A 26,849-nucleotide genomic window follows, 5' to 3' on the forward strand; every position below is an offset into this window, starting at 1 on the left:
AGAACTTCTGTAACAACTCGAAACAATGAGACTATGGATATTGACTTCAGAAAAAAAAAAAGAAAGCGAGAGATAGAGAGAGAGAGAGAGATCCATTTTAATAAGAAGTCAATTTCACTCACTTCAAGAGGTCCATGAGGTGTCTGATGAAATCTCCCTGGCCCAGCAGCAGGTATCTTCGCATTGCCTGAAGATGCTCCAGCAGCTGGTAGTTCTTATTCAAAACATCCAACAGATACTTACTGGTCTCAAAATATGCAGCATCTATCTTACTCTGAAAGGCCCCTTCAAGATCAGTAAACAACTCTGTCGCTGAAAGAGGAAAAAAAACGAAATAAACAACAGCTTGAGGAAAAAAGAGGGCAAGTGGAGACAAAAGTGATAAATGAGGAAAAAGAGAAATTAGGAAGAGAAAAGATGTAAGTCTTAAAATACAAAAATCAGGGTTCCCAACCCATTTTGACTCATTAATTTCAATGACTTGCAGTTATTTGTGATTACTGGATATCATTTAACAGAGATTGCAATCACAAAGCAGTTTGTAGCCAATTAATATTTTAAAAGTGAGCATAACTAGAAAAACATTCACTATAGACATTTCCATGACTTTACGCTTTTATGACATTGAGGCATGGAAATCACATTTTTAAGACTCCCTAATATTTCCAGGATTTCCATGACTGTGAAACCCTAAAAATACATCGTTATGGCAACCCCTTGGAACATTTGGTGAACAGAACACTACTGCACATTTACCACAATCTCATATGTTCACATGCAGATGAGTTGTGGCAAACATTCAGCAAATTTGTAAAAATGTGTAAAAAGTTGCATGTCTACAAAAAGTTTACCTTTGGTAAACATGACTTCTAATTCCATTGCTTGCTGCAAACCACATTTTTGCTGCAAATAAACAGCTTTGCACAGGTATACAAACCAACAACTGAAAAAATCTGACCGGTGTTTAAGTCACAAGCAGCACAAGCAGGGCCAGACTTACGCACAGGCCAAACTGGGCTGCAGCCCAGGGCTTGGGTTGTAGGGCGGCCCCAAACATTTTGTATGTGAGAAGTTTGGAGTGGGTAAGTAATTTTGCCTTAAAGAACAAGCGTTTTTTTCTGAAAAATGTATTTAGCTCCGAAGTCAGCTCTGATATCACTGACTTCCGTTTAATGTAGTCTGGTGTAACAGCTTTGGGAGACCACAAGAGGGTGATATAACATTTACTGAAGCCGGTAGAGGGTAGGAAAGGCACAGGCATCACACACACAGGACGAACTGATGCGGCATAGCAGATGGCAGTCCAAAGTTACAAAGATTTTTTTACTTCTTCAAGAATGAACAAAGTGACGTTGATGAGTTTGCAGGTCAGTGTATGAAACTCGTGTAAATGCACAAACTGAACAATTTGAAATGGCAATGTTCCATTCAAGCTGTCAAACCATGAAACAACATACTTGTAACTGAAAATACATTGTGTAGGCTATAAGAAAGAACATATACACAATATATCATCCAGCGATGGCTAGAGTAAATACTATTTGTCCTTTGATAATGATTTGGGTTGAATTTAATGGAAAACTATGTGAGCTTTGCTCCGTGGCAGCCTCCAGAGACGGTGAGCGGCGGTGTGTGCATACCTTTGTAGAAAATAATTGTTCGAATTTTGAACTCACCATGTTATCTGCCAAATGCATCCTGTGAGCAACCCCCCCTTTTTTTCCCCAGTTTTGGAATGCCCAAATCCCACTACTTACTAGGTCCTCGTGGTGGCGCGGTTACTCACCTCAATCCGGGTGGCGGAGGACAAGACACAGTTGCGCTTCTGGGACCGTCAATCCGTGCATCTTATCACGTGGTTCGCTGTGCATGACACCACGGAGACTCATGCTATACTCTGCGATCCACACACAACTTACCACGCGCCCCATTGAGAGCGAGAACCACTAATCGCGACCACGAGGAGGTTACCCCATGTGACTCTACCCTCTAGCAACTGGGCCAATTTGGTTGCTTAGGAAACCTGGCTGGTGTCACTCAGCACACCCTGGATTCGAACTCACGACTCCAGGGGTGGTAGTCAGCGTCAATATTCTCTGAGCTACCCAGGCCCTGTGTGCGACCCCCTTTAATTTGTTCTGCCACTCATACTTTGCCAAAGTTGTGTTGAGAAATATGTTTGAAAGGACAAAGGCTATTTTGCAACAAGCAGCCCTATTTATATCTGAAAAATTCCCGATATATATGGATAAACATCGGGAAAATCTTCTGGTTATAAATGCATTAAAATGTTGTCAATCCCAAGCCTAATGTTAACTAACTGAACGGTAAGAAAGAAAGATGGATTGTCAAATATCATAAGAAAAAGATCAGTCAAAAATGCTTACTGAAAATTTTAGAAAATTCATTGGAATTTAAAAAGAACGTGGCTAAAAACATGACAAAGTGCTCCGTTTACATAAGAAAAAAAAAGAAGAAAAAAAAAAGCAAAGGTGGGTTGCGTCTATCCCTCTCTCTCTTGCGCGCTCCTCTTCCCGATACCCATTTCAAAATGCTGAAAAATTGTATCATACTAACAGATCGTCCTTGCAAATATTGCACAATGTTTTCCCACAATACATTAAATTGAACTATAACGACTTAAACGGCAACTATTAAGGTTATTGTTTGTATCAGGTATTAGAAACAGTTCAGAGGATGAAAACCGAAAATGAATGAATATTTTTGCAGAACGTTTGTTCAACTGTTCCAGAGTTTTTCATGAAACCAAAGACAATACATTTTTCAGATTTACTGTATGCTACCTATTACTGTTGCTCGAATTCCATCATATCCTGCAAGCTCTTATGAAGGGAATAGTCAGCGCAAGATTATTTCTATACGTGTGTCCAACTTTATCATATGATTTGAAAGAAAATGTGCTTACCATTATAAATTAAAATGTTTAAAATGAAATAGTAGGTGGGGGTGAATGACATAGGGGATGGTATTGTGCTACAAATAATTAATATCTGTCACTCAGACAGAGTTATAACATTTCTGTCACGGCCTGGGTCATATGTTATTTTAGGATGGCGTATCGCCTCTTGCACAAACCAGCATGAAGATTGCTCGTTATTTGTTTTAAGGGAGCTGGCCGGTCCAAAAGTTGCTGAACTAAAGCCAAACTTCGCCAATATGTCCAGGAGTTTGTTTCTCGACATGAAAACTCTGCCAAAAATTTACATTTTATGTAATCTAATCAAGGCGCACAAAGTTATTGAATATGAATGAATTTCATAAAAGAAATAATGATGGCTTTAGTAAGGGTTTCAGATGTAGGCTAGGCCTTTCTGTCTAATTTACGCTTATCACGTTGCATGTGCGTACACTTGTTTTAAATGCAGTCCTTTTCAACATAAATTTATTCCAGAAAAATCAATTACAGTATATAGATCAGTGGTATAATGGCTTTCCAAGGTTCAAAATATATCAATACAATTTATTAAATGTCACTTTGTCTCTTATAATCTGTAAAAGATACGAGAGAAAGAGTTTGCACATAATGGACGAGTAGTCCAACTCTCTCGTTAATTCACGAACGTTTATGTACAGTGAAAAAGTAGTTATATTTTGGTCTGTTCACACCCAAAATCAATTAGATTGCTTCAGAAGACATGGATTTAACCACCAGTCTTTTATGCTGCCTTTATGTGCTTTTTGGAGCGTCAAGGTTTTGGTAACCATTCACTTGCATTGTCTTGACATACAGAGCTGAGATATTGAGATAACGATGCTTTTGGGAAATGCGCCAGAGATTAAGTAGTTTCTATTTACATGCTATTAACGTTCAACTTAGTGCTTCAGTAAACCCAGCCATGGTTTATTTTTTATCCATTTTAATGTCTATTTTTATTTATTGTCCTGATAATTATATAAAAGGTATACAAGTCCATTTATGCATGTAAAGTGAGGTGCAGGATATGTAAAACTCAGAGTGGAGCGATTACAGAATTAATTGAGCGGGGAGGGGAAATCCACTCCATTCACATTGACTGTTTCTGTTCTCTCTGTGTTTGTTGCCACAGTCGGAAACACTCAATGCTACGCATGGTTCTCTCAGAAATACCTTAAATTTTTCTTTCCAAAATGGTACCACAATATAGTGTAGGTAGGGCCCCAACAATGAATCCAGCCCAGGAGACCCCACCCCCCAAAGTCCAACCCTAGTCACAACATAATCTATGTTTAATTTGGAGAACAGAAAAAGTACAACACAGACAAAGTCAAAGTAAAGAATAATAATAAAAAAAATAAAATAAAAAAAATAAGGCAGTGAATGGCAGACAAAATAAAGAACCTTCTGGAAACACTTTGAAGGACAGAGAAGTACGTTGGAGGCTAAGAGCATTGATTAGCCCTGCTAGCAAAGACGCTAAATACAACCAGCGTCGATATACGGACAACTTCACCTGACACAAGCGCTCTAAAACAGCACTTTCCTCCACAAAAGATCAATCTTTCTCTCTCTTCTTTCTCCATCACTCACTTTCAGCAGGCTATTTTAATTTTAGCTGCCATTATGGCAAAGGACTTTGCATTAGCCAGCATTACACCCACGTCTATTTTGAGCAACTGCATTAGCGTTAGCTTACCATCTTTGGGCGAGTCGCTGGATTTGGAGGCAGGCATTATCTTCGCCGGCGGTGTTCTGTCATGGCATACCTGATGCAAGAAGTTAATGGATTTGCCAATGAGTAGCACCTGGAGAAGAAAAACACACAAATGCAGATGTCATCATTAAGTCGTTTTATTTTACATTAGATTACTTTTTTAATGTTCTTATATTATGATTTTTTTTTTTATATTTAATTGCTGCTGGTGCTAAAAAAAATCTAAAGCACTATTTACTTTTTTTTATTGTTTATTTTATTATTGACTCTTAAATAATTACTTTAAATCTTGAAGCAATGTTTACTCAAGAAACACTTGAAAGGCTACATTGTTTCTTTTTTATTATAATTCTTTATCCACATTTCTCCTAATTTGGAATGCCCAATTCCCACTACTAAGGTCCTTGTGGTAGCGCGGTTACTTACCTCAATCCGGGTGGAGGAGCACAAGTCTCTGAGAGAGTCAATCTGCGCATCTTATCATGTGGCTCATTGTGCATGACACCGCAGAGACTCCCAGCATGTGGAGGAGGCCATGCACAAATTACCATGCGCCCTATTGAGAGTGAGAACTACTAATCGCGACCACGAGGAGGTTACCCCATGTGACTCTACCCACCCTAGCAACCGGGCCAATTTGGTTGCTTGGGAGACCTGGCTGGAGTCACTCAGTACACCATGGATTCGAACTCGCGACTCCAGGGGTGGTGGCTACATTGTTTTTAATTAATTTATTTAATATTAATCTTTTTAAATAAAGGAGTGCTTTCAATAGCATATTTGTTCATTTATTTATTTTTCTGTGGTTGGGGTGCCATTGGGGGAAAAAAACACTATAAAGGGGTGCTGAGTTAAAAAGGTTTGGGAACCACTGCACTAAGGCACCACCACTATTACTTTTGCTCATACTGGGGGTTAGGGGTTTGTTCAAATCCCTAATCATAAGAATTAAACTTTGGCATGTAGTGTATCCTGCTCCATTTGTGCTACAGACATGGTAATGGATACCTCAAATCGTGTGGCTTGCTGAGGAGAGGTGTGCTACTACTTTCCATAGTAATCAGATGATTCGCCCGGCAATTATATGATTCACAAAGCAGGCGTTAAAAAGGGAGGAAAAGTCCCACTGACTGACATTGAAGGAGGGCACCAAGTTATCTAGGGACAAGAACATTTGGAACAAGCACCTAACAACACCTTAGCAACCACATAGCAACACTCTAGCAACCACCCACAACTCCCCTGCACTGTGGGAGCAAGTTTCATTAAAATGTTTCTTGTTTATAGAGCACAATAGTGCCCGTCCACTTTTTCAGCCACCTTGGTTCCTGAAGTACTTTTACCAATTAGTTTTTTAGGAATATTATTAAAAGGCCCTTTCCCACCTACAGCCCCAGTAACTTTCTAGACGAGGAACACAACGACCGTGGAGACTTTTCCTCTTTTGTGTTCCGACTCACAGAAGTACCCTCGTAGTGACATCATCTATCGACAATTTTTCTTGAGATGTTATTTGCACACTTGATTCAACAGAAACAACACCGATGGAGGACGACGTGATCGGAGTTACGCTTTGTTAGGGCTGTTTTACATGAGCTTTGGCTGCATCCGAAAACGTAGGCAGCTGCCTAATCAGTTACAAAAGATAGTGTTTTTGGATGAACGGAACTCTAAAGGAAATTGGTCTCTGAACAGTTTAAATACAGCCCCCTGTAGACACCATTTCCCCGTTTTTGGACGCAGTCTGTGTCTTCAGGTTACAGTTTAAACTAGGCGCAAGAGCTGTGCGTGTGGAGCTCCGTGCTGCTGCAGCCGCAGTGAGAGATGAGCGGTCAGACTACCACGCAGCACATGCTGACAGCATGTTGAAAGCAATATAAACCTATTTATCAACACAATCTTTTACAATAAAGGCTTTTATGACTCAACATAAATTACTGTACTGAAATACTCACTCATTGCTTGATTCGACGCAAGCTACCACACAGTAACAGGCATGCTTCCCTCATGTAAACTAGATTTCATGACGGTTTAGTGTATAAAAGAGTTAAATTACCCACTCTCGATAAACATCTGATTATTTATATCCATCATCCCAGGAAACATTCTATGTAGTAATCCAGAAATCACTTTATTTTCTGTATTGTCTCACAGAACAAACAGTACAGATGTGATGAAAACTCAAAGCGTGTCTCCCGATGAAGTCTCTCTCTCTCTCTCACACACACACACACACACACACACACGAAACGGGTGATCCTCTTTATATACTTTATTTTATTTCTGTTAAGGGAATTGTAAAATCCTTTGAGTAGCATAGTAGCAGCTATTTGTTTACAAATGCTAAAAATCCCCCGAAAACAGTTCAGATGGACTATAGTTCCTTAGATGCGAATGCGACAAAAAGTACATAAAATGGGCTTTAGTACCTGCAGTGGGAAAGGGCCTAAAGCCTTCATAAAACAGTTCTAAGCCATGAAGGTCCGAGGTGATTCACAACATTACAAACTTTGTATTTATATTACCATTTTTCACGAGGACTTGAACTACAATCTCATGAAGCACTGCGAATGACGTAATCAAATAAAAAACTTAATTGATTTAAAGTTGTTGATTATAAGTATATAAACATGTTTTAAGTTAATTGCAAACTATTAAGATCTATACAAATATATAAGTAGTTTGAGATTGTACGGAGATCACAGTTCGTCATGGAAGTGCGTGGTCGCTGCAGAGCTCATTTGACACGCTCTGTTTGCCACAATTTTCTGATTAGTGGATCTTTCTCTGCAGGATCATGGGTAGTGTAGTTATTCAGCATTCAGCATAATTTTTTTTTTAAAGGATTATTCCGTGTTCAATACAAGTTAAGCTCAACTGGCAGCAAAAAAAAAAACAAAAAAACACAGGAGCAAAAATCTGGGTTCCAGTGAGGCACTTACAATGGAAGTGAATGGGGGCCAATCCGTAAACATTAAAATACTCACAGGTTTTAAAAGTATAGCCACAAGACATAAACAATATGTGTGTTAGCATGATTTTAGTGTGATAAAATCGCTTACTAACCTTTTCTGTGTAAAGTTATAGCCAATTTTACGACTTTGTTGCCATGACGATGTTATGTCAAGAAAACCTAAAATGACGATTTAACAATTTTACAGCTCAAATAATACACGCGTTTTAACAGAAGAATTCATGTATTTGCTTTTATAAAATTAGAAGCTTCACATTTTTGCCTTTAAACTCTCCAAATATTGGCCCCATTCACTACTATTGTAAGTGCCTCAGTGTAACCTCAATTTATTTTATTTTTTTATATAAACACATATATATATATATATATATATAATTGAAATAATTTTTTGTGGTAATCAACATTATGCCAGTAAGGCTATTGAGTGAGCATAACTTGTTTTGAATCCAGAATATACCTTTACATTAAGCTAAAATAACACAGACTGATGGTTTTAACAGAAGCTTACAACACTGATTTACAACATTTGCGCTCATGGCATTGCACTCTATTGTGCCATAATTATCTATAATTATCAGGGCTCAGTCCTGGATCAATAATGCCATTGTTTCAGCCATTGTGTATTGTAACTGTAAAGTCAATGTAAAGTACATTATTTATTGTAATTATTTGAGTGCTGTACCTTCCTGGCCTGGTCCATGGTGATGAAGGATGGGATCATACTCTTCCTCAAAGAGTACTTATCATGCCACAGTCTGTCCGTCTTCACTGTTGGGTCTGAAGCTACAAAGAACTGAACACACGTTTTGTTTGTCAGAGGAATTTCTTGATGAAAAAGGACTATTTTTTAGTTGTCTTAAAGGTGAAGAGTGCAATTTCTGTGCCACTAGCGTTGCCAAATGGAAGTGCAAAAATAACTACTATTTTCAAACATGTTTTCACGAACATTCCCCCATCTGCCATTGGTCGACCAAACAAATAGCCCTGCCCTAAACTCATATCATTGAGCCATTGATGAGATAAAAAAATACAATGTTTTGAAAGCACCACTGAGCCACAGTGTTTAGACTGTCTGGGTAATTATCCAACTTATAATAAGCATATTGCCATGCATATACTATGCATATTAACCCAAGACAGGCTTCACCTTTAACCCTTTAAGCTCTGAGGGTGTTTTTAAAGATTTCCTGTTTCAGTGGCATACCCAAAATTAAAGGCTTATGACTCAACAAAAAAACATGGGTCAAGTGTTTGGTATCATTGTAAAGACAACGTTTTTTTTTTTTTTTTTTTTTTTATTGATACAGATAATGATAAATTATGAGATTCTAAGCCTAAGAAAGAAAAATCACAAAAAAATCAAACCATATTATTTCGTTATTGATTTGTTGACATTATATACCTCAGGGTGTAAAAAAGTGGCTCCAAAAATCAGCTTTTGCATCGTTCACAATCATATAAATTGTAACGGAGTAAAATTTTGTGTTGATACAACAAAGCAATCAAAAGTTATAGTTTACAAAATAATTTATCCTAGTGTACAAAAACGCTTCCATGTGTCCAAAAGTCTCTAAAAACAAATAAAGCATAATAATTGTACATAAGAATTAATTACACATGCAAACACAACAATGACTTAAGGTATGCATAGCATGCAGACATGATTTTAGTAATAAGTTTCATTCTGTGCCATTTTAGTCATCATTGATCCGTGTCATCTCCTGGAGGCCATATGTAACAGTCACCAATCACATGTCTCTCTGCCTAGATATGGATGACTTCTGCACCGATCTGAACCCAATCCGATTGATTTAGCATTCCATGTAGCTACATAATTTCCAATGACGTCATCTGATCCAGGAAAGTCAATGTGTTTTCAGCCAGCTTGCAAGATGCCAGATGCTGTGTGCACCGTGCACACTGTGCTTCGTGCCAATTATCTAAGGATCTATGCATCTGAATACCTTGTGTGTGAGCTCGATTGAAAGATAATCACCTCCCCTATATAATTGTTTGTGATATTTTGTGTTCGGTTTATTTTTCATAAAGTTATAACCGAAAACATGGCATATGAGCAACACCTGTTCAAATGAAAGATAAATGTTAAAGACACATACTTATCTATAACTCGCTATATTTTTGTCTGTGAGTTAAACAAATAGGCTGATTGTATTCTACTCTTTGAGAGCTTTCCAACAACATAGAAAGGTTGTATGACACATGGCTTTTTGATCAGTTTGATGTTTTTGCTCATTACAATAATATGTGCAGTGCACAATTGTTAAGAATTATCAAACCGGAACACTTCTGATTTGTCTGTAAATTTCAAAGCACTTGTTCAGTTTTGGTAAAAATTCCTACATGCATTGTAAAGTACAGCTTCTAAGCTTTCAAATGATCCCTATTTTGTGTTTTTCAAGACTGTAATTATTAACATTTTGATAAAAAAAAAAAATTCTGGTGGGCCCAAGATTAAAGGTCTAACATTCAGTCTGGAACACACACACAAGACACAACCATAAAAACCTACAGAGAGTCCCATAATGTTTCCACTGATGAAACTTCACAGCAACTCAAAGACAAATAAATGACCTCCACCAACTAGTCAACCATCACTGTAATGCACTCAGTTTTGTGACCTTTTTGTGGTAATTACAAAGAGAGAACGAAAGTAGAAGATTACATCAGTACTTTGAACCCGGCGTCTATTAAAATGACAATTGCTGAGAATAATGATGCCGAGCAAAACGGGGAGCTCGTAAACATTTGGCCTTGGAGGAGAGCGGCACCGATGGTTACATTACTAATATAACCCTCTCCATCACCGACACACCTTCAACACTGCTTACACAGTGAAAAAGCCTGTTACACTTCAGCACCAAGAAGATGAAAACCTTTGATAACAAGCATCAGCATCTGATTGGTGCCCATGCGGAGGGGAAGTTGGCCATTGATTGGTCAATAACTCTTTCACACCCATTGATTTCAGACTTTGAGGTGAGTGGGCACAGAATAAGTGAAGAAAGATTCATAGAGTCTATTTGGTAATGGTGGAGAAGGACAAGGAGAAGTAGAAGGAGGGATAGTGGGGGAAAAGAGAGAGAAAGAGTGCCACAGAGGGAATGAAGAAAAAGAGCCTATTAGCACACCCTCATCTGTTCTCATCTCGCCGTCTGTGTGCAGAAGACTGTGCTTTATGTGTCTGGAAAACTAAACTGAACTCAAGTGCAGCAGTATTTTACAGGTATACAACAGTGAGTCAATATGAGGACACTGGCCTGGGATCTGCCTCCATATTATAAAAGGCTGAGAGTTCAAACTGGTCCAAACCTGTATGACTTTTCTCTCCACAGATCATGAACATGAGGGTGAATGTGTAAATGTCAACAGAATTCTCATTTCTGTGTGAACTATCCCTTTAAAAAGTACATTCTGTAATTCTTTGGTTTATGTCGTCTGGACTAACATGGACACCTAGAGGCTTGGATGTAGTATCGTTCAAACACAATAGTTTTCATTTATTATCCACAAGTGAAAGTGTCCAATTACAGGGTGGTTACTGAGATTCAGAGAGAAGTATTCAGCTGGTCATGTGATTCTAACCCCATGAAGTAGGGCTGCTCAATTATGGCAAAAATCATAATCACAGGGCATGGGTAGCTCAGCAAGTAAAGACACTGACTACCACACCTGGAGTCGCAAGTTCGAATCCAGGGCGTGCTGAGTGACTCCAGTCAGGCTTCCTAAGCAACCAATTGGCCCGGTTACTAGGGTGGGTAGAGTCATGTTGAGTTAACCTCCTCGTGGTTGCCTTAATGTGGTTCTCGCTCTCGGTGGGATGTGGGGTGAATTGTGCTTGGATATTGCGGAGAATAGCGTGAAGCCTCCACACGAGCTAGGTCTCTGTGGTAACATGCTCAACAAGCCACGTCATGTGGAGTCAACTGAGATTTTGTCCTCCGCCACCCGGATTGAGGCGAGTCATTACACCACTGCGAGGATTTAGAGCGCAATGGGAATAGGGCATTCCAAATTGGGGAGAAAAGGGGAAAAAAAATCAAGAAGAAAAAAACCTCATAAATCACGATTATTTTGGTCAATATTGAAATCATGATTATTTAACACAATTACTCATTGATTTTGGAAACATCATGCATTTATTGAACTTTAAAAAAACAACTTGTCTTTTTAACAGTGGACTTCCTTGAACTTGAAATGTAAACTGCACTGGGTAGGGGAGGAGGATATTGTCACATGATAATTATTTTATGTTACGTACGGTAGTCAAATAAAGGAAAGCCGCCATCTACATCATTTACAGCAGGGGTGCTCACACTTCTAAGGAATGAGATCTACTTTTTCATCATGTTAATGCAGCAAGATCTTCCATGTACAATAAAAGCTATACATGATCACAATACCAAAATTAGTTGGTAGTGAAATTTGTCGATTCTCAATACCAGCTTCAAAACCACAAAACATAATAACACTAACATATTAAATAAAATAATAAAAAACCGCAATGAATAGAAAGATTAAAAATAACAGAACAAAAAATACAAATTAAGAAAAATCTGTGCTTTTTTAACAGCTTTAAAAGTTTTTAACAGCAGTAGGCTATAAATTATTCAAGTAAACATTCAGAATGAAATTCAAAATAAAACTACTACTGGTCTTCACTGTATGATTATAATACATTAATACTTTTTAAAGCTACTAAAGTTACCCAGTAAAGAGCAGTGAGTGTTTTCTAATTTTCTTGTTATGGTTGTTTGATTATTATAGACAGCAGAAGGTCTATTAGTTTACATTTATACTTACAAGTCCGTCATTTTAATACAAATCCGCTTTTTTCCCCACTGTTTACGTTCACTTTAGACATCACTCTCTGTGTTTACATGAATACCTCACCAAGACGGGCATTTTGGCAAAATTTTGAAATGTATTTGACCGTTCAGGTGCGCATTAGCGCGAACATTTTCACACACACATGCGCATGTTCAGCACACACAGAAACGCCGCCTGTCAATCAAACAGGGCGCAGCTGTTACTAGATCGCTAACGAATTATAAAATTACGTGCTCTGGATTACTTTCAACAGCAGAATAAGAATATGAACCTTCTAATAATTGACACATGCCTAGGCTATCACAAATATAGCCGGTTATGTTTTTTTGTTATTGACATATTAATCAGTCTGCTTGTCTGGTCGGGTAAGTAAAATTCTCTTTCACTTGTCCCTTCAAAAATGCACTTGTCCCGGAAAAGAGTTTATGTCGAGTCCTGATTAAATACTGTATTCAACATTTTCACATAGCAATTTTTTCTTCTGCAGTATAGCTCCTAATGTTTTAGAGATTATTTTGGAAAACAAGCCAAAAAAAGACTAATCAAAAACATATTTTGTTCCAGTGCATAATGGGCTAAGACTACACTCTCTCACCTTTGTTTACTTCGATCCATCTTTAACCCACAAAAAACAAACGTTCTCTTCTTAATAGAGCTGCGTATCGCTGATTTTCTTCATGATAAGATACACAGTGAATGTGACACATATATTATGATTCACTACATTGCGAGCCATCATGTTATAATCTAGTTGCAAAAAATGTGCACGAGTGACGAGTGTCGCCGCGCCAAAGTGTGCATCAGCCGGGAGAATTTTCAGTCTCTTCCTTGGTCACTTCACGCAACTCATAGACGTGGTGCTGACTGCACAGAGAAATGCCAGTTTTGGAGTTTATTTTCATAACCCACTTCCTTATTATTTGAACTTTAATACAGGATGCTTTGAAGATATAACGCTGGGGTGTTTCACTGCGAAAAGGAATGCAGCACAATAATCGTTTTATCTTGATTATCTTGTTTTCATAATCGTTGGAAGCCAAAACCATAACTGAAATTTTCCAGAAATAAAGTCACACCTTGTCAAAATCACATTGTTGAAAAAAACTTATTGATCGTGCCCTGCTGGCCGTGTTGCCTTTCAAAGTATATTCTTTTTACTGCGAGCGCATACGAACGCGTTTGACGCATCCGCACTATGACAATGTACAGTCAATGACAGGTGCATGCGCCGACAATGCGCACAGACGAGGACTGTTAACGTGTCTAGAAAATCTTGGCCGTACACGGACATTCCACGTAGACTGTGCTGATGACGACATTTGCGGCAAGAATATGGTGCGTGGAGCGATCAGCAACGCGGACAATCGAAGTATACTTTGGCCTTAAAGGCAGGCGTTCACGGTGACAATTTTCGGCTGTCGTGCGAGCTCCCGACCGATTCTTTCCAGTTGGGAGAGATGGCGTGGAAACTGGACCACATCACTGGGAATGATTCTACAGAAATGCCACGCTGTTCTCTGCTCTTCAAACAAATCATTTGCCATATAGTTTGCGCTAGAAAACAATCGTTATCACTCTGATGGACAGAGTTTTCAAATTTCCATCATGGTCTATTGCTATTCGTCATACTTGCATTCGTTTCAGTTCTAGGGCTACATTTATGGGGATATAGCATCTGTTATAATTGTATATGCACACGATAGTGGATATGTGATAGAAGATTTTTTTAACTCTCCAAGCGCGTGTCTAGTGAAACAAAGGACTTCTAGGTTGAAAGTTCTACCTGTCAATCAACCACTGTGCTAAAACAAGATTTTTTAACTTAGCTGTGTGCGGCTTTAAAGCGCATTTACCTGGACATGAAGACCTCACGACTATTCTTCAGAATGTCTGCTATCAACATGCAAGCAGTGACAGTGTGATACAGATGATTAAGATGTAGCCTACATCTAAAGCTGAATAATACAGGTAGCCAACTCCACTAAAATAACTCAGAATTCTACACTAAATGTTGTGTTTGCGCTAAAATTAAATCCAAGTATAACCGACAGAATCAGTGCTCAAATTTTCCACACTTTCTGTTTAATCTTGTACATTTTGTGCACTTTATTATCATGCAGTACTGGCAGCAACACACTGATGTTATGATTGTATGCAGTCATAAAAAACCACAGCCTCCCTTCGAAAACTGAATCTGTCAAATGTTGGACAGCATTTGTAATTAGTATCCTTTTTTTAATATTTTTATTGGCAGATGAGTTTTCAGCTAATGCAGCCCCCATGCCAGTCTTTTTTATTTCTAAATCGAAAGCTACGAAGAATTAAAGCAATGTCCTCTTCTGGCTTTATGTTTTATAATGATAAATAGCGCAAAAATTTGTGCGATTGCCCTGGAATTCGCCACGCCGTAAAGCCGTGTCGTGTACGATTGCACCTGTATGATTATCAGATAAACTGACGCGTAATGTGTGCAGGGGCTCACGACCTCCCGAGTGTCAGAACTCACACCATGTATGCCCAGCCTAAAATGCACTGACAGAGGTTTCATATGGCAGGCACTAGGACACGGGAATAGCCACCCAACTTCCCTTCAGCTGCTCAAAATTTCAAAACATTCTACTTGAAGATAACCTCAGGATCTACACATTGTATCACATGGTATTTGGCATTGTATTAATTGGGAGCACCTGCTGTAAAAAAAAAAAAAAAATAGTGTAACAGTTTTTCATATTCTGTTTATGTTTCATGAAAAAAAATAAAAATACTAAAAACACGACAAATAAGCCACATCTGTTTATAACGTATAAAACTCTATGCTGTACACAAATAAACAGCTTTAAGTCTGCTATAATTGCCTGTTGTATTCTATTCAGTTATTAATGTTAGTGACTGTCTATCTGTGGATATTTCTGACATTTGCAACCCTCTTTGCTATGCAGTAATTATTCAGTTTACTGACTGAAAGTTTTTACTGCAAGTTAGATTTTGTGGGCATATGAGGTGTTGAGTTAGACAGTGTTCAAGAGTTTTTTACACCCCGTCTACACCGGATGCGAGTGGCAATAGAACCCATAATAATCAATGATGCCGTCTACACTGGAAGTGTTCCTTGTGGCATGTCATGGAGACAGTAAACGGGTGTCCCAATCCATTTTGCGCTGCACGTGCTGGCGCTACTACAGCCAACAACACAAACAAACAGTTTAGAACATTCGTGTTGACACGTCCAGTGTAGACAGCCTCAAGCGATTGAATCGCGTCAATGGACGCGCCCGGTTTAGACAGGCTGTTAGAACAATAATGTTATGTTGGGATACAATATTTAAACTGGTTGCATAAAGTAGTTTGTAAAAGCAAAATACTCTGAATAGGCTACTTGAAAACACTACTACCATCTCTATAACTGATGTTATCATCTGTTTGTGAGTAAGCACATGTGTTTGGTGTGCGTGTGTTTGACCGGCCAGCATTACATTTAAACAATGTATATAAGTCGCTTTGGACTAGAAGTTGCAGGACCTTTTAAGCTAGACGAGAAAAAAAATCACGACTTCTGGAAAATACGGTAAATTATCTGTTACAGGCTTCCCAAAACTTTTCACCAATTCATTTCCATGACATTTTCAGTTATTCGTGATTACAGGATAGGTTTATAAACTCATTTTATAGAGAGCAATTTCTAGCCAATGAAATATTTCAGTAGACGGAAACTTTTATATTCACTATGGAAATTTCCATGACTATTTGGGATTGTACCAATTTCCATTGCTTAGTAAGACTGTAATAATTTCCAATAATTTCCAGGCCTGGGAATCACAAAAACTTTAATATTTCTAGATTTTCCATTAGAAGGGGAACCCTGATTATATAATCCATTATCTAGTAATATTGGATAATGTTCAAAGTTACTCTTCAGTGTCAACGAGAAAACCAAGCTTTTTTTTATATTGGGGGTCCTTGGGTTGGCATCCAAGGTTGAAAACCCCTGACTCTAAAGTAACTGCTCTGATACGACAATTCAATTATAGTCTTGGCAACAAATGTTCAAAAGGATGTCTGGGAGCAAGTTTGCAAAGACAGCAGTTTATATTTGTCCTGACCTCATGGTATGTATCCTCCAGCTCCCCATCATAGATCCAGCGATACAGGAAGTTGAGAATGGGGTGGGACACCAGACCAAGAATGTGCTGGATCAACACTCTCATATGGGGGTCGCCCGTCTTTCCGTAAGCATGCACTGCTGAGGCCAACTCTCCTCCTTTACGCCCTGAGAGACGAAGAAAAAAAAGCCAAGGTTAGAGAAATATCGAAAATCAAAAATCTTTCTGCTAACAGTATTTTTTGCCTGTGAAATATTGTTTAATTGCTCCAAACAAAAACTAAATATTATTATAATAAATAAATAATAAAAAACTTTTAGGAGCCAAATGACTTTAAGACACCAAATTACAGAACTGCATGATTTACATGATTGTTTAGATCAAGGGTCTTCAACAAGGGGTCCGTGGTGGTACCGCAAGGGGTCCGCAAGTTATTGTTTGATCCACCATTGGTGGCATTTGTAATAATCACTCACTCACGCGTGAGCGACAGGAAGAGACAGGAATATGAATTATCGACATACTGAAGTCCTTCGCAGCTGCATGCCAAATCTTAAAGAGTCACTAAACAGCACTAGTCAGCAGAAGCGCGTAGCCCGGACAAATCCTTCACACGACCACTGCTCATCACGAACCGCTCAAGCTCAACACACATCAGGTTTAGCAGTGCTGCAGTGGAGGGTCACGTGACCAAACAGGTCTGCTTTGTGTTGGTCGTGCTATGCAGTTGATCAGATGACAGCCTGCTTTCAGAACAATAGCGTACTTGCCTGGTGTAAATAAATAGTTACTGCTGAGATTATCAAGCTGGCATACACGGTCCTTAACATTCCACACACACACAAGACGGTGACTCTCAAATCAACATAATTCCAGGTGCACTCAGTCATCTTTTTCCTCATTACACATTTTTACTCAATGAAATCAACAGTAATTTTAAAATATATGTATAGAATCGATCACTCACATGAGATGAAGACTCTTTTTTTTTTAGTAATCTTATAGAAGTAGTTTTATTCTGCATGGACAGAGCCTGTCTGTTTTTCTGTCTGTCTGTCTTTTTCTTTCTTTTTGTAGGAGGTTTGGCACAGGGATTTACAGGGGAATTTAAAAATGCCACTTCTTGTCAAAAATGTTGCAGATCCCTGCTGTACATCCCTGCTGAAAAGACCAGCTAAATCCAGCTTAAACTGGTTGGCTGGTTTTAGCTGGTCAGTTAGATAGTTTCAGAGGGGGTTTGAACACTTTTTAGCTGGTCAGGCTAGGAGGCCAGCTAAGACCATCATGACCAGCCAAGACCACCCCTGACCAGCCAAGACCATCCTCACCAAGACCATCCTCCTCACCAGCCAAGACCATCCTCACCAACTAAGAACACCATGACCAACTAAGATCAGCATGGCCAGCCTGACCAGCTAAGGCCAGCCTGACCAGCTAAAAAAGGGTTCAATACCCCTTTAAAACCAGCCTGACCAGCTATGACCAGGCAGGGCGACCATCTAAAACCAGCCAACCAGCTTATGCTCCTTGGTTGAAAATGGTTGAAGACTCCTGTCGTTCATACTGGCATTATGTTTTCAAAATGAATTCTGATCATCCAAAAGTGTAATTTTACAGTTCACAATTGATTATAGTCCTATAACTTTTGTGCGGCATGTTTGGAGATGAATGTGTTGTGTGAATATTTTTTAATTAAGGGACAAAGGCATACACCCGAAAAATGGCATCAACTAAATGCATAAAAATAGATGAAATTTGCCAAAGCCACATACGGTATGACACAAAATAAAGCTTTGGTGTCTGTCGCTAATGGTAACTGGATTTATATTTTACAATTATTATCCTTTAAATGTATTGTCACAAATTATTTGTATTTTTTTATTTTTTATTTGCAGCTGTGAGTTGTCTCATCTCTAACCTTGGCAGTAGTCCACGAGGGCCGCCAGTGTTTTCAGCCGAACTTTGGGGTCGTAGGTCCATACCAGCAGTCTTCTTAGAGTCAGACAGCTGTCCAAGGCCTCATTTACACCTTGATCATCCTCCACCTGCAGCTAAAAACACATATCTGTGTAAATCAATGTGTCACTGTCTCACCTGTGAATGACGTTGTCTCATAATCACCTGTGCATGCAGTACAGACAGCAGCCGGTAGTATTCCTTCAGCTCTTGATGTAAGGCAGCACAAAAACTCTGAGAATAAAGAGAGAGATGACCATAAGTGTTGCCTAAACAATACTGTAACAAGTTTCTGGTCAGTCAAACATGTGTACTGAAAACTTGTGTAGGGATACAGTGGCAAGAAAACGTATGTGAACCCTTTAGAATAAGCTGGTTTTCTACAGTAATTGGTCATAAAATGTGATCTCATCTTCATCAAAGTCAGAAGTATAGACAAACACAATGTGCTTAAGCTAACAACACACAAACGATTATAATCTTTCACGTCTTTATTGAACACATCCCATTAAACACTCCAATTGCTGTGGAAAAAGCAAGTGAACCCTTGGATTTAATAACTGGTCGATCCTCCTTTGGCAGAAATAACCTCAACCAAGCGTTTCCGGTAGCTGCGGATTAGACCTGCACAGAACTGCTTCAGCTCAGCCATATTCTGAGGATGTCTGGTGTGAACGGCACTCTTGAGGTCATTCCACAGCATCTCTATTGGGTTAAAGTCTGGGCTCTGACTGGGCCACTTCAAAAGGTGGATGTCCTTTTTTTTTTTTTTTTTAAGCTATTCTGTAGTGGATTTAGTTCAATGTTTAGGGTCATTGTCCTGCTGCATCACCCAACTTCTACTGAGCTTCAGCTGGAGCACAGCCACCCTGACATTATCTTGTAGGATATCTTGATAAACTTGGGAATACATTTTTCCCTCGATGATGGCAAGCGGTCCAACCCTGAAGCAGCAAAGCAGCACCATCACCGTTGGGATGATGTTTTCATGTTGGTATGCGGTGCCCTTTTTACGCCATACGTAGTGCTGCGTGTTCTTCCCAAATAATTTAACTTTAGTTTCAGCCGTCCACAAAATATTTTATTGGAGTGTCAAGGTGGTCTTTGGCAAACTTCAGGCGCACAGAAATGTTTTTGCTGGAAAGCAGCAGCTTCCTTCGTGGTGTCCCGTCATGGACACCATGCCTGTTTAATGTTTCCGTACAGTAGACTCATGAACATAGATGTCAACTAGTTTCAATGATTCCTTCAAGTCTTTAGCTGTCTCTCTAGGGTTCTTTTTTTACCTCATTGAGCATTCTGCGGTGTGCCCTTTGAGTCATCTTGGCTAAGCGGCCACTTCTAGGGAGAGTAGCCACACAATTGCCACTTATAGACAAATTGTTTAACTGTGAACAGATAAATATCGAGATAACTTTGTAACCCTTTCAGCTTTATGCAACGCAACAATTTTTGATTGTAGGTCTTCCGAAATCTCTTTTTTCGAGGCAGATGCTTCTTGTGAATAGCAAACTCAAAATGTTTGAGTGATTTTTATAAGTTAAAGTAGCTCTAACCCACACCTCCAATACAGTTTCATTAATCGGATGCCAGGTTTGCCAGCTCCTGACTCCAATTAGCTTTTGTTGACGTAATAAGCCTAGGGGTTCACATACTTTTTCTAACCAACACTGTGAATGTTTGAACAATGTGTTCAATATGTACAAGAACAATACAATAATTTGTGTGTTATTAGTCAAAACAGATTGTGTTTGTTCATTATTGTAACTTTGATGAAGATCAAACAAGGTTTTAAGACACATTTATACATAAATGCAGGTAATTCCAAAGGGATTACATACTTTTTCTTGCCGTCATTTTCAATAAAAGTGTGTATTAATTCATAGTTTTCATGGAGTTACATTATAGTTCCAGCTATTAATGCAAAATTAAAAACCTAAAAATGTATTTGGATTTATTTTTTTGTAAAGAAAACTTCACATTAATTAAAAAATGTTAAATTACATTTTTCTAATGCATTTGAAATATGTTGCTAAAAACATATATAATTTTTGTGGGGGCTAGTGTTAGCCCAAATGTTAGCCTAACCATTGAGGCCGGCAAAAAACCCTAATTGTTGAGCCCTTTTATGCATAATATATTTAAAGTTGCATATGATGCGTTTATTAATGTCACCTGTCCAACAAGGCCGAAGGCGCGGTCCAGGCTGTGTGAATCAGTGTATTTTCTGATTTTATTGTGAAGCCATCCAAGCTCAGCCAGCCTACTGCTAGTGTCTCTTAGAGACTTACATAGTGGCACCTAAAAACACACAAACACACACACACACACACACACACACACACACACACACACACACACACACACACACACACACACACACACACACACAAACTATTATTTGCTGACTGATGACCAGCAGAACAGTTGTATGGTCCAAGCATCACAATACCTTCCCAAAATGAAAATCTAAATCGACTCTCTTTAATTTCTTAAATGCAAGTTTCAAGTTTTTTTTTCCAACCCAACCAATTTTTTATGGATAATATGAAGTCCAGGAATTCAGTGTATTATAATAATATATGTCGCTAATCCATCTCTAGCTGTGCTACTTTTGGCTCATCTCTTCCCCTCAACACTAAAAAACTCTTTAATACCATTTAATAAAAGGTCAATTTAGCCTTTGATGAATTGTTCACTTGTAAAGGTCACCTAGATTCTTTCAAAGCGCACTGTTCCGCAACAGGCAACCAGCTCTCACATTTCTTCTTTACACATAAAGCGAGACAGAGCATGAGAAAGAAGCTACTGTAAATCCCAGGCATTTCAGACTAAATTCATTTAGTTACGGTTTATTTCTTTCCCCTTACAATGCTCCAAGGGCCAAGAAAAGATGTCAATTAAACACTGGTGCAAGGATCATTTGGACTGAGCTTCTGGTGGAAGTGACTTTGACAAAACAAAATGCATTTTAGATTTTATATGCCAAATACTAAACTAAAATGCTTTATAGAGAGGTATTAATGGGTTCCTTATATACAGGTCAATGCTATGCATGTATTACATAAAATGTGTCATTAATATAGAGTTTGATGTGTCTGGGCTTTTATCTCTTTAGGAATTCATCGCAGTCTCCTCAGGGCTGATGTCTTGAGCACACAAGTCCAAACTGAAATGGACTGGTCTTAATCGGTATCATAGAAACTCAACGATAATGTTAGTTAATTTGGCCACTCAGAATGTCTATTTACCCAGCACAGCTCACTTGATGTAAAAATGTAAAAGCACACCATTCTTATCCAAAAAAATGGATCCATTTGAACAGTGATACTTTAAAAGGATACCTGATCGATGAGCTTTGATTCACAGTAACGTCTGCCTGGAAATAAAAAAAGACGCCTTGGGAGCCGTGAGAAGAAAACAGATTCATGAGGTTGATGGTTAGATCAATGCTTTTACATTTCCCATAATTCACTTACTGAAGTGACTACATTTGCCCTCGACTGTTTAAAAAGAACTTGCTGAAAAAACTCTCACATGACAAGCACATTTATGAGAAATGCTACATGAAAACATTCTGCTCATAATTACTTCCTATTATCTCAGTGGTTACAGAACATTACAAATTAAAGTTTCAGATGTTGGTAAAGACTGTTTTGTGTTTTTTTCTGCTTTGCTGATTTAGTAATTATGGATGAAAGATTGATGATTTGATTTTCTCTTAATTACCAAATGAGTAAGTAGCCTTTTTCCCCCTCCTATTTAAAGTAGTGTGTGGTTATTAAGGACTTGCTTTAGAAGATCAAGCCAATTTCATGAAAATTTCATTCTTATAAGACGGCACCGGTATTCATAACCAGGGGTGTGACAGCTATAATAGGCATGTGCGTGGTTGTGTGTCAATGAGACAATTTTAAAGAAATGTACTTTAAAAGAAAGAAATAATGAAACAGATAGCTGCAGCCCCACTTAATTCTATTATTTTTGGGCGGTTAAGCAATCTTGTTTTAAAAACATGACATATGGATATTCCTTTAAGAATGTATTGAATTATTTTTATTTATAGACTAGCCTATTAATTTTTCTTTTTTCAATCGTAACTTAGTTTCTGTATAAGTATGATAAGAGTGAAAATAACAAATACAAAAAAAAAAAAAGTTGTATTTTGTAAATACTTGCATATAGAGCACTGCAACAAATCCAAGTCTCTGCCATTTTAAAATAAGAGTCCCGATGTAATTTTGAACTTGTTTATAGTTGAAAGTCCCACGTTATGCACTAAAACTTTATTTCTCTGGTAATTTTTGGGATACATGTTGCACAATAAACTGCTTTTGGGATTTTATTCATTTTGGACTCTTTTAGCCTCAATGTCCGTGCCTTTCATAGTAAGGAAAGACTAAGACATTTTTATTATTATTCTATAAATCAATTTTTAAAAAAAACTAATTGACCGATTAATCGTCTTTTTCCACCACCTTAGTTATCAGTATCGGCAAAGTCCACTATCGGTCGACCTCTAATAGTAATAAGCTTAGTATTAATCAGTAATTACCTATGTAAATACACGGTAATATGAACAGTGTAAAATAAAGTGACCCAAATATTTTCTGTAGCAAAAACAGATATTTCCAGCTCTAAAATCTGATAAGCCACATTCGAAACTGTTGTAAAATAGCTGACAAAATCACACTTGTGACCACACATCAATTGAAGTTGAACCATTCATACAATCATAAGATATTTCATTTTTAGACTGCTTGACAATTGTAACCAGTCTAGAAATATTAGACAATCTAGAAACAGACTAAAACATTACTGTTATAATCAACAAATCTGTCTGTTTGCCAAACGTGCGATAAACGCTTTTGATTAAAGGATAGTTCACCCAAAAATGAAAATTCTCTCATCATTTACTCACCCTCATGCCATCCCAGATGTATGACTTTCTTCTGCTGAACACAAACTAAGATTTTTAGAAGAATATTTCAGCTCTGTAGGTCCACACAATGCAAGTGAATGGGGTTCATACAGATGCTTCAAAGTTAAATTCAAGGACTTTCAGGACTTTAAGCACATTTTTATTTGTTTTCAAGGACTATGCTCGAGATGTCATTAAAACAAATTATTTTTGTTAATTTTAAATAAAAATATTTTAACCATACAGTTAATTTATTTTTTATAAAACACCACTTATTACAAGTACAACAATGAGCATCTTTAACTACATATTCTCACAGTAACAATTCTTGGTTCATTCATGACGAAATTGATGTGCAATTGTAGTGTGCTCCCTTAAAATGGACATTGCTCTCCAACAAATGTGAATAACTGGGTCCATAAACAGTAGTCCATGTGACTCGTGCTGTGTTTCATGTTTTCTAAAGTCACACAACAGATTTATGTGAGGAACTGACCCAAATTGCAAATGGGTCATTCTCAAAAAATGTTGACTTTCCAACTTACAAAATATTGAAATTTTCCATTTAGTTCAGTTTTTGCCTATAAACGCTGAGGGTAAATATTTTGTAACATGTTGACATTCATTTTTATGCATAAAGGAAAACTTGTCTGTTGTTCTTTTTTTTTTTTTTATAATTACATTTTTTTTCAGGAACGAAGCAAGTTAACACTAAGTTAACACTAACAAGGGTTAAATGGGTTACAACACCAAATTTTGAGGGTTAAATGGGGTACAACACCAAATATTTTTGTGTGAAAATATTAGTTAAAATGTGAATGAATAACTTTTTAACATGCTGGGAAAAATCACTATATGCATATTAAAGCAGCCTCTGAACTTTGACCTTAATTATTTTCCACAACTTTTTGTATTAAATTTTTTTTAAAACATAAAAAAAAAAGAAAAAAAAAGAAAAGGTTTTAACATTGATAACACCAATGCCATGAAATCAAACAAACACTCTTTTTAAATTATTTAAATTATTAATAATAATTTTGTTTTGCTTTTTTGCACACTTGTTCGGCCTTGCACTAATGCTTTTTTAAAAATAAGTACAAAATAAATACACAAATAACTTTACATGTCATAGAAGTGGTGTACCAGAAGAAGGGGACAAGGATTTTTTTCCGGCAATTAACAATTTATATATATTTTCTAAAAAAATGTGCAAAACAAAGTCAAGCCATTTCATATCATTAAAGGTTAGGTTATAAAATGATAACGCTTTTTTTTTTTTTTTCACTATTTGAAAGCATTTTCATGACTAAAAAAGTCAAGGGACATGACTTTGTCAACATATTTTGATATTGACCCAAATGTTGTCAGAAATAACCTATTTTGTGAGACAAAGCTTTCTTTACAGAAGGGGCACTAGATGGCTCACAAAACTGAATCCTCCATTGATCTGCATTCATATCATTAAAAACATTTTACATCTCATAGAACTTTTTTCCCCTCTGGAGAGTAAATTGTAATTAAAACTGATAGTTGCAAGGATTCATACTTGTTAAATCCACCACAGCAGTATCTATAAAATATATATTTTTTAAATCTTCCAGTAACAACTGATTGTGATTGGCCCATTCTGAACAGCGCTGCCAAAAGTAACAGGTGCCACGTGACAGTGCCGTCTATGCGCTGCCTGCTTCAGCAGTGGTCTAATGGTCTGTCGTCATGTTTTTCCGAAAATAAATAAATACATTTCATTTATTAAATGATTTAAGCAACGTATTTTAAGATTTTCAATAATTCAAGAACTTTTTAAGCACCTCTTGGTAAAAATTGCTATTTTCAAGGGTTTTCCAGGACTTAAATTTGAAAAAGCCAAATTCAAGTACTTCAAGCACCTTGTACGAACCCTGTTTGAAGCTCCAAAAGCACATAAAAGGCAGCATAAAAGTAATCCATATGACTCCAGTGGTTTAATCCATGTCTTCTGAAGCAATATGATAAGTGTGGTTGAGAAAGATCAATATTCAAGTCCTTTTTTACTATAAATGTCTATTTTCACTTTCTTCTTTTTTTGGTGATTCGTATTCTTTTTGCATATTGCCACCTACCGGATAGGTAGGAGAATTTATAGTAAAAAAAGAAAAGAAAAATGAAAAAACAAAAGGGACTTAAATATCGATCTGTTTCTCACCCAAACCTATCATATTGCTTCCAAAGACATGGATTTAACCACTGGAGTCATATGGATTACTTTTATGCTGCCTTTATATGCTTTTAAGTTCTGGCCACCATTCACTTGCATTGTAAGGACCAACAGAGCTGAGATTTTCTTCTAAAAGCTTCACTTGTGTTCAGCAGAAGAAAGAAAGTCATACACATCTGGGATGGCACGAGGGTGAGTACATTATGAGAACTATCCCTTTAACATGAAGTATTTCCAAACTTTTCTTGGCCTCTTATAGTTTGTTCTTGTCGTTTGTCCCCATTTGCTCCATTTCCTTTGACACCACTGCTATAGAGCAATCAGGCATGAAAACTGAGATTGCGTACATTGCGTAATCAAGTTACCCCAGGAAATCAACGTATCGTTTCAACCTTAGGAGTGAGTAATAACATCATAAAGAAAGTACAAGGCCAGAGAGAGAAAGATAAAAAGGACAGGATCAGAAAAAAAAATGAAAGCAAGATTCAGTCATCTTTTACTCCCCCTCATGTTGTTCTAGACCCATATGACTTTCTTTCATGGAACACAAAAGGATATGTTAGGCAGAATAACCTCCATCCCCATCTGAGGTTCCTTTCATCTTTTTTTCCTTACAAAAAAAGTTTATGGTGACTGAGACTAACATTCTGCCAAACATCTCCTTTGTGTTCCACAGAAGAAAGAAAGTCATGTGGGTTTGGAACAACATGAGGGTGTGAATGAATGACGACAGAATTTTCATTTTGTATGAACTTTCCCTTTAATAATAAATCACCTTTGAATCGATTTTGTAGCAGTTTTCCGGACTGCACATCTTGATGAACTTTCCATCTATCCCCTGGAAAACGTACAGAATGTCTCGAACGAGAGCCGCCTCCCCAATCTCAGCTGCCCAGAGCAAGCGACAGAAAGAAAGAGAATTTATATGACAGTGCTGTAAAGGTTACAGTCATATATCTGTCATGAATGTGAAGAGAAAGGTGCCGTGTGGTCAACTGCATTTAAACACCTTTCAGGACTCTGAAATCTATGCTAGCTCAGTTTCTTGTATTCTCATTGAAAAAGGAACATTAAAAGGAGGCAATCTTGATACATTTAAAAAAGTTAAAAATCTTGTTTATTGTTTAATGCATTATTTATACTATAAGTATTTACATCGATTTGTAGAACAAATACTAAAAATCAATACTGTCTCTTTAAG

The 26,849-nt window shown here is 37.6% G+C and overlaps 1 protein-coding gene across 2 annotated transcripts in view; it reads right to left on the reverse strand.

Moving 5' to 3' along the window:
* Positions 1-26,849, reverse strand: part of tubgcp3 (tubulin, gamma complex associated protein 3) — a 42,252-nt gene that overhangs the window by 8,697 nt on the left and 6,706 nt on the right. Inside the window, exons 7-14 of one of the 2 annotated variants that reach the window (XM_051703814.1) lie at positions 26,424-26,536; positions 20,706-20,831; positions 18,696-18,764; positions 18,493-18,619; positions 16,575-16,741; positions 8,309-8,419; positions 4,635-4,743; positions 123-312 (exon numbers count right to left, since the gene is read on the reverse strand). In XM_051703814.1, coding sequence (XP_051559774.1) covers positions 123-312; positions 4,635-4,743; positions 8,309-8,419; positions 16,575-16,741; positions 18,493-18,619; positions 18,696-18,764; positions 20,706-20,831; positions 26,424-26,536 — 1,012 coding nt within the window. Of the gene's footprint in view, positions 1-122; positions 313-4,634; positions 4,744-8,308; positions 8,420-16,574; positions 16,742-18,492; positions 18,626-18,695; positions 18,765-20,705; positions 20,832-26,423; positions 26,537-26,849 lie in introns of both variants that reach the window. The other variant, XM_051703813.1, reaches the window with a different exon arrangement.

This window comes from Myxocyprinus asiaticus, chromosome 7 (genome assembly GCF_019703515.2).
Source record: "Myxocyprinus asiaticus isolate MX2 ecotype Aquarium Trade chromosome 7, UBuf_Myxa_2, whole genome shotgun sequence".
Taxonomy (NCBI): domain Eukaryota; kingdom Metazoa; phylum Chordata; class Actinopteri; order Cypriniformes; family Catostomidae; genus Myxocyprinus; species Myxocyprinus asiaticus.